The 14,659-nt window shown below is 34.0% G+C and overlaps 2 protein-coding genes across 3 annotated transcripts; both read right to left on the reverse strand.

The window, feature by feature from the left end:
- Positions 1-77: 77 nt before the first annotated feature.
- LOC127250398 (receptor-like protein kinase HSL1) lies at positions 78-4,323 on the reverse strand. Its single transcript, XM_051273676.1, has 2 exons — positions 1,698-4,323; positions 78-683 (listed from the first exon to the last, which is right to left on the reverse strand). Exons 1-2 carry the CDS (start codon positions 4,321-4,323, stop codon positions 235-237), a joined length of 3,075 nt encoding a protein of 1,024 aa, XP_051129633.1. The 3' UTR covers positions 78-234.
- A 1,712-nt stretch (positions 4,324-6,035) lies between these two features.
- On the reverse strand, positions 6,036-12,738 carry LOC127250401 (uncharacterized). 2 transcript variants are annotated; one of them, XM_051273682.1, is made up of 11 exons: positions 12,478-12,738; positions 11,831-11,913; positions 11,652-11,729; positions 10,847-10,959; positions 10,688-10,753; positions 9,481-9,582; positions 8,852-9,392; positions 8,358-8,563; positions 7,690-7,853; positions 7,008-7,173; positions 6,036-6,166 (listed from the first exon to the last, which is right to left on the reverse strand). In XM_051273682.1, the coding sequence occupies exons 1-10, from the start codon at positions 12,594-12,596 to the stop codon at positions 7,038-7,040; spliced, it is 1,608 nt and encodes a 535-aa protein (XP_051129639.1). In that variant the 5' UTR covers positions 12,597-12,738; the 3' UTR covers positions 6,036-6,166; positions 7,008-7,037. The 2 variants fall into 2 exon arrangements, with proteins under 2 accessions (XP_051129639.1, XP_051129638.1); XM_051273681.1 differs by lacking the exon at positions 6,036-6,166 and having other exon boundaries at positions 6,805-7,173; positions 12,478-12,737.
- Positions 12,739-14,659: the final 1,921 nt, after the last annotated feature.

Raw genomic sequence — 14,659 nt, forward strand, 5'->3', positions numbered from 1 at the left:
AATAGATGTTTGATTTAATCGTGTGCAGTGTTAGTTTTCGACAAATAGTGCAAGATCAAGTGCAGCTAGTAAAAGTCTAAAGAAAGAAAGGATGTTTTATTGTGCCTAGCTTATAGCAAAAACACACTAAGATATAAATAGGCAGTATCTATAAATGTTATATATATATATATATATATATGAAGTCCCCTTTAGCCCACCCTGTAGCAACTATGTCTATATGCTCTACTAGTATTACACCAGACTAACCAAACTACTCTCACTACATTCCATCATCTTCTTAGAACTACACCTATAGCTCGAAATATACTTATCTGTACCGAGGAGTGGCGAGACATCGCCCACTTTCCCGACCTTCTGCTCGTCTCCTTCAAGGGATCTGCACCTCTGAAGGACCTGCAGAGCCTCTTTCATTGTGGGCCGGCTTGTAGGAAGCGGGCTCGTGCACATCATCCCTAGTTTTAGGACCGTAAGCATTTCTTCTATATATTGTGGTTCTTTGATATCCTCGTCGAGTGCTTCCACCATTGGCTTTTCCTGTCCGTAGTGCTTCCATGTCCACTCGGCAAGGCTTGAGTGTTCGTCGCCGTAATGGGGTTCTTTCCCCGTCACTAGCTCTAATAGCACAACCCCGAAGCTGTACACGTCGACTTTCTCGTTCACTTTGTTTGTATAGGCGTACTCTGTAATAATGTTGCATGGATTAGTTTTAGCTTTACATGGTTGGCTAAAGGTTTGCATAATTCAGTGCATAAAAGAGCATAACCTAAATAAGAATCATATATATATATATATATATAATCATCTAAAGTAAATATGGTTTCTTGCAGATAATTATAGGCTGCGGCCGTATTGTGTTGACAGCGCACTTAATATATAAATACAATATATGAACTGACGTATAATAATTATATATTCAATATATTATAATTGATATTAGCACTACATAAAATTAGAAATATGAGAATCATTTGGCTATTATATGGTTTTAGTTCGTATTGAAATTTTTTTATCTAGTATGGTATTCGCTAAATAGTTAGACAAGTTATAAAAGGCAAGTTTTATATAACAGACTCGATCAAGAAGATATCGACAAAATTTGAAATAATAGTGATCTCATGGTCACCGGTCATCCTACCACACTTAACTCGACAATTGTTTACAATACGTCACTCTTATCTGGTTCAGTTACTCTACTCCAATGTATTTTAATAAAACAAAATAAATTAATAAAATAAATTATCATCATCTTGTCATGTGTATTTTAAAACAAAATAAATTAATAAAATAAAAAATTTAAATACATATGGCGGATAGTGATTGGTCGGTATAAGAGGGACACAGTACACTAGAGGTAGGGTAACTAAACCCCTCCTACCTTACACAATGAAGTTTCTCGTTACATGCTAACATCAAATTTTGTGGGTTTTTCCTAGATAAAAATAGGTCAAATTATATCGATATAACCCCCCCTTCTCTCTTTATATATATATATTCATATTCACACATATATCCATAATAAACAACTAAGCAATTTCAAAAGAAGTATCTTTTGTAGACTCTTTAAAGGATTTATATAGCAAGGTGGTCAGAATTTAATCTCCATACGATATTATAGATGCGTTCCCAAGTTGAGGTGTGTAATTCAAATAAATTAGTAGAACATGGCAAAACCAACCAAAAGCTTATTATGTTACCTGGTGCAATGTAGCCGAAGGAGCCAGCAATGGCGGACATGGTGTTCTCCCCCTTCTTCACCAAACTCTTGGCTAGTCCAAAATCCGCAATCTTCGCCTTGAAATCGCAGTCCAACAATATGTTGCTCGACTTCACGTCCCGGTGGACAATTGCCGGCGCGCAGTCGTGGTGCATGTAGCAAAGCCCCTGCGCAGCCCCGATCGCAATCCTCAACCTCACCGCCCAATCCAGCACAACCTCCCCGACCAAATCGCCACCGTACAACAACCCCTTCCTCCTCTTCCCATGAAGCCATATGTCAAGACTCAGATTCTCCATGTATTCGTACACGAGCAGCTTCGAATCCCCGCTAGAGATGCAGCACAACAGCTTCACAATGTTCGAGTGGCGAACCGAGCCGAGCGTCTGAATCTCCGCAAGAAAGGCTTTCTCGAGCATGCAATCCATTTGCTTCTCACCGGTACTAATCCTCTTCACTGCAACATATTGTCCTCCCCGGTCAACCGGGATCTTATACACCTTACCCGATCCGCCGCTGCCTATCATGTTACCCTCGACTAAGCTCGACAGTATGTTCGCCTCAGTGAAATCCAATCTCTGGAATGAGGTCAGCTTCCACGTCGCAAGATCGCAGTCGAGTTTCTTCCTTCGGTAGTCTCTGACCATACACTGCGCCATAAAAATCACGACTGCAAGAAGAGCCACTGCAAGGATTATGATCAGAGCAAGAATCCCCGGCGACATCCTCTTACTTCCCCTTGAGCTTAAATCACAACTGTGAAGAACAGAATATAGGTTCGCGGCACAGAGATTCGAGTTATTCAAGAAGCTGTTTTCGAAAGCCATGTTGTCGAATGCATCCGGGATTCTTCCCGAGAGCTTGTTTGTCGAAAGGTTTAGAGCAGTGAGCCTCAGATGGCCTAACTGAGAAGGAATCTTCCCGGAGAGCTGGTTCTGCGATAAGTCGAGATCCGTAAGGTCCGGCAACGAGGCGAAGGATACTGGAATCGGACCGGACAGCTCATTCCTAGCAAGATTCAAACTGTTAAGAGATTTCCATGAGATTATTTCAGAGGGAAGTTCACCAGATAGAGAATTCCCATCAAGAGCTAAAGTTGTAAGCTCTTGAAGGCTGGTTAAACCTTCTGGAATTCGACCCGAAAATATGTTTTCGCTTGCCTTAAACACGACCAATTTCGACCAAGTCGATATCCCTTGAGGAATTTCACCTCTAAACTCATTGTTACTGATCTCTACACGAGTCAAATTCCAAGCAACTCTGCTCGGGAGCACGCCGGAGAAGGAGTTGTTGCTAAGCATCAAACTAGTTATGTTCGGAACAGACCAAATGCCCGGTGGTATCTCGCCGGATAACTCATTTCTGTAGAGCTGCAACGAGAAAAGCGTTTGGCAATCTCCAAGGGATTTTGGAATTCCACCGGTTAAATTGTTGTTAAAAGCTATCACACCAAACAGAGCCTTACCGGCGCACAAATTCTCCGGCAAGGTTCCGGTGAATTGGTTGTCGGAAACTTCGAAGGCTTCTAGCCTTGAGTGATTCCCCATTTCAGGAGGCAATGTTCCACTCAAGTTATTCATGAAGATCCTCAGATTCCTCAGGCTTGGGATTAATCCGATTGATGGAGGAATTTCTCCATTCAATCGATTTGCGAACAGACTGAGCACCTCCAGATTGTTCAACTTCCCAAAATCCTCAGGTATTCTACCAGTTAAGTTGTTTTTGGAAAGATCGATTTCAACAATTTTGAATGATTGAATCTCCTGAGGAATGGGACCAGAAAACTGATTGTTAAACAAGTAAACCTTACTCAAATTCTTCAGCAGGAACAGATTGCTCGGAATTTCTCCTTCAATTTGATTCAACGATAAGTCCAGATGCTCGAGACTCGAGAAATTTGAGAAGATATCAGGTAGTGCGCCGTAGACGTTAGCTTGCTTAATCCATAGATACTTGATGTTCTTCAATTTTCCAAACTCCGGCGGTATAATCGCCGGCGAGAAGCCGTTGTATGCCATAAGCAGAATTTCGAGGTTCGCCAGATTCGAAATCTCCTTAGGATAGCTTCCGTTGAACATGTTACTGTGGAGAGACAGAGTTCGTAGCTGCGATAAATTTCCGATCGTTGGAGGTATATCTCCGGTGAAGTTGTTCGAACTGAGGTCGAGGTATTGAAGCTCTCCAAGCCGATCGATATCCTCCGGAATATTTCCTACGAACAAGTTCTGCGACAGGTCGAGCATCTGAAGCTTGGAGCAGTTCAAAACCGCCGACGGAAAATCCCCGGGGATGAGGTTGAGGAAGAGGTCGAGGACGGTTAAATTGTGGAGATCAGCGATGAAGTCGGGGATGCTGGCGTCGATTCCGTAATCCCTGAGAATCACTCCGGTGACGGAGCCATCGCCGGCGCAGCGAATCTCCGGCCAATCGCAAGGCGACGAGGAGGCGTTCCAATATCGTAGGGTTGGAGGATCGCCCCACGCCTTCTTGAGTCTCAACAGAGTTTGCCGTTCGCCGGTGGAGAATTGTGAAATGACGAGTAGAGGTGAGGAGAAGAGGAAGAGGTGGAGGAGGAGAAGCGGCGGAGCCAGGGGTAGTTTCGTCATTTTGCCGGCGGCCGGCGGCGGAATTTGGAGGGAGCTGAGAAGGAGGCGGTACTTGTGACTAATGAGTGGTTACCTAACGGTGGTCAAATTTAGGAGTTTGAATATTTATGTGCTTTATATTATTTTCAATAGATTAAATTAAATTAAACTAATTATTCCAATGGCTAGAGTGAGTGGCAATAATTAATTGTGTGTGAATAAAAAAATTAGCCGATGTGACAATATGAAATAAAATTTACGTATTTGGACGATGTACCAAAACTAAAGTGAAGTTTGTTAAATTTCTTTATTGTTTTCTAGAAGGCAGCAGAGCAGCCGCCTGCAATTTTTGTGTGACATTCATGGAATTTAATCGGACTTCTAAATTCTATAAATAAATTAATCCACCAATATAAAACAGATTAATTACCATGTATATTGGAAATGGTAAAAATTTAAAGTTGATAGATATGTGTAAAACACGTGATAATAATAATAATAATAATAATAAATAAATTCATATCACAAAATCAACATATATGTGTAATGCACGTGATGATCTTGTTTATATTTTTGAATGACCACGTTGTGAATTATTATGTAAAGCAAAAGTTTACCAAATAGAGTCAACTAATTAATAAATAGTAAACTGAGTTTATCATATAACTTATTATTATTATTATTAAAGCTCAATCTATAAATTTAAGACAATAGAATGCTTAATTATAACTATGCATACATTAAACAAAATTAATAAGTAGTAATTATATATCGGTTAGGATCACATCCTGAAAAAAATAAATAAATAATCAGCAATTATTCCAATTATATTAGTAATACAATTTAATTATAAAAATTAAAATAATTAATTTCTTAATATTCAGCATGTGATATCGTCGGATTAGCTCAACCCACCCATCTTTTTCGTATTATGGAAAAATAATAATCCTCCCAAAATTAATTACATTTAGTACCTGCATTTAAAATAAAGTAGTATTTCACAAAAAAATAAAAAAAAATTACTTTTTGTTTATTTATTTATTAAACATAATTTAAAATATCTGGGCATTACATTCACCTTTTGTTTAGTCCAATGTGACTTATTTTATCTATAAATGGATCTCATATGACAAAAAAAATAAAATAAAATAAAATTGAGACTATAGTGTTAAGTTTTTTTTTTTTTTTTTTTTTTTTTTTTTAGACTATAGTGTTAAGTTGGTCTCAAAAGGCAACGAAACACGCACTAAAATTCTTCCTTCGTTCTTCCCACATAAATTATTTATACTTTTTATTTTGTATTTTCTATCTAATTTGTTATTTTATTTTTTAAAATATAGTTTTCTAATTATATATTTAAATCTTATATTAAATTTCATAATTTATATTTTTTTAAAAATTTTAATTAAATTATTTAATTATTTTAATTTTAATTTATAATTAATTTTATTTTATAATACTTCTTCCGTTATTTATCAACGAAACCCTTGAGATTATGACATTTTTGTCTTGTAATTATTGTAATTTAAGTAAAAGTGAATGATATTTTAGTATTTTTATTTATTATTTTTTATAAAATAAAAAAGTAACATTTTAAAATAAAACGGACAAAAATGATAAAAAAAATATATTTTTAAATTAAGACGAAGAAAGTAATTATTTTATTAATATATATTTTAATTACTTATTAATTATATTTTATTTAAAATGTGTGCTTATTTACTCACTCACCTCATGAATGGATGGGACATATTTGTCAGTTTTGAATTAGTCAGTATTGCTGGCGGTTGACTCACTCGGGCAAAAAGGATCATCTCCACGAGTGACGTGGCAGCAAATGCCAATTCGCAGGAAACTTCCACGCCTGCGTTTTTATAACCTTAATAATAATAATAATAATAATATAATTAAAGAGATTAAATGTAATTTGCGTGCTTAACAAAAAGGCCGTCTTTCTAATAGCATGTTAAAAGTCATGTTTTGTTTTTTCGATTTTTATCATAATAATACATATTATTTTTAATAAAAAAAAATACAATTATTATATATTTATTAATTTTATAAGAATCCATTACCTTAAAACAAATAATTAAAAATTTCATTAATTAATTATTACTCAAAATTATAAAAAAATAAAAAATATCAATAATTTATCTCTAAAAATACAATTCAAATGAACATTATGGATGATGGAATGAATATATTATTCAAATTTGATGAGATATAAGTAAATAATTAATAACCTTTTGAATAGAATAAATTATATTCGTTCTACCTTCACAAAACATTCAGAATTTACTGGGCAAAATAGGCATAAAATAAAATTGCAGGAATCGCATGTGTAATATGTACATCCAGCTTCCCAAAACATTCAAATTTACTCAGCAAAATAGGTATCAGATAAAATTGCACTAATCACATGTGAAATATGTACATCTAGCTTCACAAAACAGTCGGCAAAATAGGCATCAGATAAAATTGCTTCAAATCTACTAAGCAAAATGAGCATCAAATAAACATTTGAATTTACTAAGTAATAAAATTGCAGAAATCGCATATAACATCTAGCTTCACAATATCTGAAGTTTTGATTTGATTTGCTTTGCACGAGATATGAGCAAATCAGAGGCATAGAGATTAAGACATCATAAAACCTTCAAGTACCCTCTCCTATCAAACTTTTTACGACATATATATAGACATACCTGAAGCTGCTGAGTATAGTGTGTTTGTGTTCATTGTACCCCATCCGCAACTTGGGAACTCCTTATGCCCCAGAAGCCCCGGGGCCGCATACTCCTCGTTATGGCCGAAAAGTACCAACCCAAATGCTCGCCACACGTGATGCATTCGGCGATTGACCATGCATAACTGCAGCGAGATAGATGCAGTTAATAAATTATTTCAAGCAATGTGTATAGAGCAAACATGGCATCAATTGCCAAGAACTATGGCTTCAAATGAACTTCTATTCCTCGTGAACCTAACAAGATTGAGTTGAATACTGTGGAAGATCTTATACTGATTATTGAATTTGTATTCTGAGAAAAATAGCACAATTAAGTGTTCACTTTACAATTTGTTTCAATTTTTCTATTATTCGATCTCCCAATACATCACATACAACAACCAATTTTCATTAAAAACTCAAAAATACCAAAACTCAAACACACACACAAAAAAAATCCTTTAAGTTTCATACATCAAATTAACTAGATCTACACGAAACCATCTTCTTAATTAGCACAAGTTCATAATTTAATTTACAAAAAAATGAAACAAACAAAGCAAAACAAATGTCTAGAAGGCAAAGACAAATATTTGGAATCCCACATCATGCATGTTTGGAATGAAGCAAAATTTCAAGTGCGAAAGAAGAAATGTTACCCGGGAAACCAACTATATTCCTTCACTGGATGCCCAGTCACTGCTATTCCATTTGTTCTCATCAGTGTCAACACCTCATGCACAAAACCATGTGGATTTGCATATGCACCGACTGGGCCATCACTAGACATGACCAACATGTCACTTCTCTTCGCAATGAGATTCTGTAAGAGAAGCGTGTCAGGTACATAGTGTTATAACTAATCCCTATAAAGGCCTAAGATTAAATTGGCAGAAAAAAAATAAAAAAGAAAAGTAAAAACATCTGACACATAACACCATTTATGTTTGTCTGTTCAGATAGGTACAAGTCGCAGGAGTTCAAAAGGAAAAATTATTTATTGTCCTTTATGCTCCCTTTAGCTTCAACACGCTATGATGGGTGGTATTATAGCAATCACAAAATAGGATCTCAAGGTTGCATGAAACTAAAACATTAAGGAACCTGTCCGAGGTCTGAGCATAAACGAATGCATAGGTCAGGCGAAAAAGATAAAGTAGGTTTTGGGAAAATTTTGAATCCAGCTTAATCCTAAATCAAGGTAATTCTTACGCCTAAATAACTATGTTCCAGACACAACAAGTCTTCAAATCTAGCATTTCCGAAGAATAGATCCTGATAGGTTCTGATGCATTGTAAGGAACATCAGGTTAGCAACCCACATTACCTGGCAAGTTTTACATTTTATTTTATCAAAGCTTTCAAGCAGTTCAATCTCCTTCCGCAGTCTATAAGATGTGCCATCAATCTCCAAGAGTGCCTGCCGGGCTGATTCAGATATTGGAATTTTACTTGCAATGTGGAAGGAAAGAAGATGTGGCTTCATGACAAAGCCATCCATACTTGGTGTTTTAACAATCTGTTTCCACCGATCTGCAGCATCACAATCAATAAACACTTGTTAAGCCAAGATTTGGTGTTTTCATAGCTTCATTTTAACCATTTGGCCATTTCAAATAACTTTTTCCTGCGGATTAACATGGAAATTAAGATTTTGATAAGAGAACAGATATTACTTCCAATGAAACTCACTACTTCTATATATGAGGCACAGGTGTGCACAAAGCAATATTCCAAACTTACAACTTGAGCATTACTACCAACAATCAACAAACTGACTAGCACAAGGAAAAATGCAAATAAATAAATAGATCCAATTACCTGCTAACCTCCTAGCAAGTGAATAAGCATCGTACATGTTGTAGACCCAACTAGGCCAGAAGGCTGTTTGAGCATCACGTAGCTGGTTCAACGTGTACTTATTACAAAGTTGAACATTTGATAAAGGTCTCTTCCCAACTTTACAGTCATCTGCATTCTGTTTGCTATATTCTGAATGCACTGACCTAGTGTAATTGTCTAGCGGAGATGGTCCAGCTTGTAACTCTAAATGGTGTTCAAATTTCTCATCATCACTACTTGAAGTTTCATCATATATATCAGAGCCATGACTAGAGACAAGAGCATATCGGTGCAGTCTTCTTTCTGTTGATGAAAGTTCACCTTCAAAACTTCCTTCTGACATTGTGTCAGAATCAATGCCTTCATAACTGTCACGACCAGTATGCTGAGAACCATCTAAAGGTGTCTTTCTTGAGATATTCTTAGCCAATGAGTTTCTCAATGGTGCTAGCCTACCAACAGCTTCCCGTGGTGTTCTTAATGGAGTATCTTCCTCAATGATATGAACTTGTCCACATAGCTGTTTGAGAGAAGCACAAAAAAAGTTAGGGTGTTAATGACAAGAAGAGAAACATCGATATTTTGACATGATTTTCTATAGAGCGTACTGATCCTCCTGCATCAATCCATCGACGTTTCAGGATAAATCGCTGCTGTCCACGGGCAACAATATTTACTGAACCATCTTCGAGCCTCCTGTATTGCCGAATCTGCCATTTACATCCAACTAAATATGATTCATACAATATACACACAAGCCCAAACTAGAACTACATTTATATTTTGTACATTATCCATGAAAGCAAATCAATAAATAGAAAACTTTCAATCTGCAATGGAACAGTTACAGTAAATAGCTAAAAGAGGGTAATGCAATGGAGGTCACAGCAACTTCCATTCCCTAACATAATTTAACACGACAGTTGTTAGTTAGGGAGAAAAGTATTGAGCTAAGCTCATTAGGCACTGTTAGTTGATTAGTTTTGGTAAAAATTGGTGCCTAGGGTTTATAGTTAGGGGTTATGAGAGTTTTTGGAATGGCCCTTATAGCTTGGGGCAGAATCTCTTCATAGGACATTAAGAAAATTTAGTATGTTTCTCGTTTTATTTAATTTCTTTGTAATTAAAAAAAAAAATCTCCGAACTGTCGAAACCCTTGCTTCCAGCCTGAAATGGAACATTGACCTTATTCTTCTCACCCAAATGAGAGCCAAATGGCCAACTTCTTGCATTGTTGCTACTGCAGTAACTATCTGCACTGCAGCTTCTGGACAACCCCTTCTAGCTGCTCCTGACCACAACCAACCCCATCTTGAGGTCAAGGCTGATTTTACGAGGGTGAATCCTTAGGAAGAAGAGTATCACAGCTAAACCCATTAGACTAAGAGATATTAATGCTAGTAGAACAAATGCCTGTTAGGTTAATTAGTTTCGCTATAAGTAACTACCTATAGTGTTTTTTTTTCCTCACACACCCACTCACGGGTTTGAACCCCCAACCTCAAGCATGTAGAGGAGGTCAACCGTTTGAGCTACACTCTCTCCACAAGTAGCTGTCTATAGTTAATGTTTATGAGTTGAGGATTGAGAGAATTTGGATCATTGAAGCACAAGAAGAAATTCCAGTATTTTGCTTAATTCCTCTATTGTATAACATTTTACTTCATTGTATTACTTGAAATAAAAAATAAGAACACAACTGCCTATCAACAGTGATTTTGTGTGAATGTCAATAAAATTGAAGTGCCTGAAACTTTGAGCCACAACTAGAATAACAGTTACAGAGAGAATTACTAAAGAGAGGAGGTCTCTCACCTCAGCAGTGGTGCCAGTTGTTGAAAACTTTGTTCTTCCGGTGTTAACATCTCTGTAAACACGCACCTGAAAGGCATAGTGAACATGAACAGGAGTGATAAATAAAGTACAAACAAAAAGAGAACCAAGTAATCATAGCAAGAAGTAGACTATGTATACCACTCCAATTGTGTGAGGAGCATTGACTTGGCTCATCGCTTTATCAATACCAGCTATCAAATTTGGGAAAATCACTCTAAGAGGAAGTGTCGCCTCCGGGAATAAAACAACTCCTGCAGAAATATAACAATAAAAAAAAAATAAAAAACAAAGATAAAGGGACCACAATTATCAGGTGCACCTATCACAAGGCATGCTCAACAGAGTGAGTACATGGAGACAATAAATGCCAATATATCACAATACATACTACATTTTCACTCTTAGACCAATAGTTGCAAAATAATAGTTCATACAACATGGTAACCCGTGTATTTCCTCAAGATTCTGATCATCCCAAAAAGACTCTACAGATGTTTCATAACATGAGAATAAATCTTGTGAAACTACAGAAAATAAGACCAAAAGAAGTACAACTGTAGAGTCTTTTTGGGATGACCTGGTAGCTGTTGGTTTATGTTTCATAAAACCAACATCTGCAGTGTCATAACATCCCAAAAGACTGTCAGGCCTTTGTAAATCAAGTGGTAAGACATCTTCTCCTTAGAGGCTAGGTCCCGGTTCGATACCGGGTGGGTGCGTGTGAGAGTAAAAAAGATTCTAAAAAGACTCTACAGATGTTTAATCCCAAGAAACTCATAAAATCAACAGCTACCATGCCATTTAAGATGTACATCTTATTAACGGAATTCATTAATAAGAAAGTACTGAAAATAAATAATTGAAACTGACAAGTATGAGAAGCTGGCCGACCAAATAATCGAAACATATCAATGGTACTTTGCCTCAAGATTAAGCCAAGTACCTTCCAAGTAAAACAGGGGAAGGGTTAGCACAGCGCCACCATCCAAAAATGCCACCCTATTATGTGTGTCTTCAACAGCTGGTACAACAGAAGTTATTTATAAGCTGAATTCTTTCAAATAAAACTCTCTAATATCGAAAAGGGTGGGAGAAAATAAAATTTAGCATTAAGCTTCTTACCACCAAGATATGAATGCAAGGCAACTAAGGATGTGTTGTATGTATAGTCACCAGACAGAGAAGTTTGCATGAAAGCTTGATGACTACAACAGCCAACATAGACAATACAAATTTCGTTAATAATTATTGAGTAATACAAGTAAAATTAGCTGTAAACACATCATTTAATCTATCCATTGTCCTTTATGTACTGCTGCATAACACATCTATTTTCCTCAAAAGCATCATCACTAACACAATGCATTTAAATAAATATCTCTGTCCTTTTCTCAAAAATCATAAGAATAATACCATATCAACCAGGAGTTCACTAAATCTCAAGTTGCTCGATGTAGCATTCCAGTAAAAATAATCAACCGTTAATAATTTCACTTGCTTATTATTTAACTATATGGAATTTAAAAAATAAATAAATTAATTAAATTAGTGTATAAAATGCTTCTCCCCTCCGGAAACCCTAAAAACTCAATACGATCACTCACGCCTCAGCGAACAACAATCGACCCAGACTCTCCAAACTCGAACTAATAGCAACGATACATGAATCACGGCGTGAAAATATATATATATATATAAATAATTCAAACACGAAGGCGAATTCCCCCAATAGCCAAACATAATTATAGAACGGTTAATCGAAGACCTACTGATCATCCTCAGACAAACCCTCATCGTCCACTTCTTCAACCTGTAATTCCTCCGATTCCAGCTCCATAATCTGCTCGATCTGCAACCTTTCGTTCTCCGGAATTCCGTCGTCGTCCATTTGGGGGATAATTTGGGTTTATGAGGAGACGCAGATCACCGAAATCACAAGGGCAGAACCGCCGAAGCAGCAGAATTGCGGGAAAAATGCAGTGTGGTTGCGCCAGGCAACACTTCTACTTTCCACAACATTCACATACATATATATATATATATATATACATGTATCCTTTCCCATTCTTTCAAATTAATGGCGTGTTCTTTTTCTTTCTTATTATTTTAATAAACAAATAATATTACTAGTAACGGGTGGTTAAATTGGGCCAGCTTACGAGAGATCCATTGATGTGTTTGGGCTCTGTTCAACAGATGTTTTTGAAGACCTTCAAAATTTAAAAATAAAATAAAAATATATAATATTTGATTTGATATTTTATGAATGTAAAAAAATTATTCGATATAATATTTTTTTAAATAAATAAAATTTATTATCTAATAAAGTTAAAATAAATTCTTATTTAATTCTCAATAAAAATATATATATATTATTTTGTTTTATAAAATATTTAAATAATAATAAAAATCATTCAGCTAATTGTAATTCTACACTTTCAATAACTAGCATTAAAAATCCTATAATTTTTTACACTAAAAAGAGTTCAGCTAATAATTATTAATCAGCTGACTGAAATAAAAAAGATAGCATTGAAATAATAAAATTTAAAAGAAAAAATATACTGTATATATTTTTGGACCCATTGAATATTCTCATTGAATTTTTTGCTTTTTTAATTTTAATTTTAAAATTAATTAATTTTAATCCATAGGGAATGAACTTTGTTATCCTATTATGAACATTGGTGTTCATACTCCTATTTACTGTCATTATGTTTTCCGAATACCATCAGGTTCATGCTCATATTCATAATTTTGTTTGTAATTATTTAAAATATATATAAAAAAATATTATAAATTACTAAAAATAAAATAAATTAATATATATATTAATAATTTCAATTATATAATTTTAAAATAAAAAAATTATAATAATCCATAATTATAATTTAAAATATAAAAATATAAATATTTTTTAAAAAAATTATAATATTTAACTATAAATTTTTAAAACAACATCAATAATTTATATCTTTATTGGATAATTATAGATTTTTAGTTAAAATATTTCTATATATATATATATAATTTTTTTGAAATTGTAAATTAATTTTATTTTAAAATTTCACTATAAATTTTGAAATATATATCACTTTATTATTTTATCCACACTTTCATGCACCCGATAGAAATTGAATTTCTAACCTCAAATGTCAAAGGAAGATTCCACCGTTTCAGCAATACACACCGGACTGAATAATGATACACTTATGATTAGTTTTATAGTTTACATTCATTATGTTTAAGAATACTTTTTTAATATTTAAAAATATTTACTTTTTATTTTTTAAAAAATAATTATATATTAATATTAAAATATTATTTAATTTTACTTAAATTATAAATATATTATTATATATTCAATTATTTTATATTATCAAATAGCAAAAAATCAAAATTTATTACACAATTTTATTAATTAATAAAATAATACTCCCCACCCCCATTGAATTATATATATATTAATATTACATTGGTACGCAGTGAAATTAATACTTTATCTAATAAAAAAAATGAAAAATAAAAAAATAGTTTATTAAAGTAATGATACATACCCCAAAAATCAAACCCCTTTCAATAGGAACTAAGGAATATTTGATGGGATGATTTAGGAAAAAAAAAAAATTAAAATTTAAATAGTAAAATTTGAGTGTGTTTTGTTTATGAGATTTGAAATTTTTTAGTTTGAATTTGATATAAAATAACTTATGATGAAATGTTCTATAAAAAAATAATATGTATATTTTTTTAAAAAATACTTTATAGTCCGTATAATGATCACATTTATTTTTTGGTGCTTAATATTAAAAATATTATTATATTTTTGTAAAAATATATTTTTATTGGCATTATAAGATATATTTTTTTAATTTATATAATATTTTTGATATAATAATTAATATTTAAAAATAAAAAAACAAAAAATAAATGAAACACAACGGAAATATT

The sequence above is a fragment of the Andrographis paniculata genome, unplaced genomic scaffold, assembly GCF_009805555.1.
Source record: "Andrographis paniculata isolate CXL003 unplaced genomic scaffold, ASM980555v1 Contig37END, whole genome shotgun sequence".
NCBI lineage: Eukaryota > Viridiplantae > Streptophyta > Magnoliopsida > Lamiales > Acanthaceae > Andrographis > Andrographis paniculata.